The 1568-nt window shown below is 38.8% G+C and overlaps 1 protein-coding gene across 1 annotated transcript in view; it reads left to right on the top strand.

Annotated features, from left to right (window-relative positions):
* Positions 1-1568, top strand: part of Zdhhc17 (zinc finger DHHC-type containing 17) — a 64259-nt gene that overhangs the window by 55659 nt on the left and 7032 nt on the right. The window contains exon 13 of the mRNA XM_005358077.2: positions 1386-1479. Within this exon, the coding sequence (XP_005358134.1) occupies positions 1386-1479 (94 nt within the window). The remainder of the gene's footprint in view (positions 1-1385; positions 1480-1568) is intronic.

Raw genomic sequence — 1568 nt, forward strand, 5'->3', positions numbered from 1 at the left:
GTCTGGCTTACCTCACTCAGAATAGTGTTTTCTATTTGCTCAGGTTTTTTTTTAAGTGGTGTTGTCTAAGGGACAATGTAGCTGAGCGCTGGGAGTGGGGGATCATCCTGCTGCCTTCTAAGTAGATTTAGTCACATCTGTGAGAAAGAACAGCTCATCCTTTTATTTGGTCCACAGATCATTCTTACTGGTGTAAGAGCTTCCTACTACAGTCTACTTTTTCCTGGCTACCTCAGAATAGTATCTAACCTATGCAAAGTAGTGGGGAAACAGTAGTGTTTTCATTGAAGCACCGGTATGGCCAGTGAAGGATCTCAGGACATTTGCTTCTCTTGTGGCTTAATAGCTCTAGCGCTTGTCATAACTTCAGCAGTCGAGTTGGAACCTTTGAAGAACAAACACCTGTACGTTTGTTTGTTCCCTCGGCTGATTTAGCGTTCAGAATACAGGGAGAGGTGCTATACATAGCGTTTCAGTGCTTGTAAAAACCAGAGCAATGGCTTTTTGTTAAGAAAGAGTGACTGCTGACCTTTTTTATCTTCTTCCTTAGATTTGGTTCTAGCAGGGTAATGTTGAATCTCATTTGAGATGGCAGAAGGCTGTTAACAAGAACATGCTGTTTTTTTGCTAGATTTGTTAATTTGGGGAAGGCACCTTCTTTTAAAGATTTCTAATTTGAAAGGCTTTTACTTTTTTACTGTTTGACTCAGTTTTAACATGGCCTTCCTTTTATCAAAAGAAACTTGTATTTAATAAAACGGCAACCAGCATCACGACCATTACTCAAATGAGTTTTCATGTAGGCTTTAGAAAGGCTGGTTGTATTATTTGGAAATGTGAGCAATACAAATTGTGTAATCATTTCTTGTAACAAATTGGTCTTTATTCTTACTTTCTGAGAGTTGAGTCTCGCCCAGTTCTCAGTCACGGAAGAAACAGGGTTCAAGCCCAGCTGTTACCTTTTATAAAGCCATTCTCCATTCTCTCCTTTTCTTTTAGGAACTGTTTTAAGATTTCTTAAAAACATTATTATGGAGTGTTTTACCTCCATTGTTGCTACAGATTTTGTTTTGAACAAATTAACAGCAATTTTCTGGTTGTGTTGGTTTGGACATGTTTGTATAATTCTCAAAAGACACAGTGCTGTCTTTTCACAGTTGTATTTTGAAAATGGAAATGGTGAGTTTTTCTTGTCTTGCTTTTGAGATAGGGTTTCTCTGTGTAGTCCTGGGTGTCCTGGAACCCACTCTGTAGACCAGGCTGGCCTCGAACCCACAAAGATCCGCCTGCCTCTGCCTCTTCAATGCTGGGATTAAAGTCATGCGCCAGCTTTTTTTTTTTAAATGCAGTGTTCTTCATAGTACTTTTAATATGTCTCTTAACAGATTCGGAAGCCAGTGAGGTCCAAACACTGTGGTGTGTGCAACCGCTGCATAGCAAAATTTGATCATCACTGCCCGTGGGTGGGTAACTGTGTAGGTAAGTTGTATTAGCAATCTCTAAGTAACTTGTTAATTTAAGTTACTTTAGGTGACTAATGAAATACAGTATTTAAATATAGTTATTTT

The sequence above is a fragment of the Microtus ochrogaster genome, chromosome 24 (assembly GCF_000317375.1).
Source record: "Microtus ochrogaster isolate Prairie Vole_2 chromosome 24, MicOch1.0, whole genome shotgun sequence".
In the NCBI taxonomy this organism is placed as follows: domain Eukaryota; kingdom Metazoa; phylum Chordata; class Mammalia; order Rodentia; family Cricetidae; genus Microtus; species Microtus ochrogaster.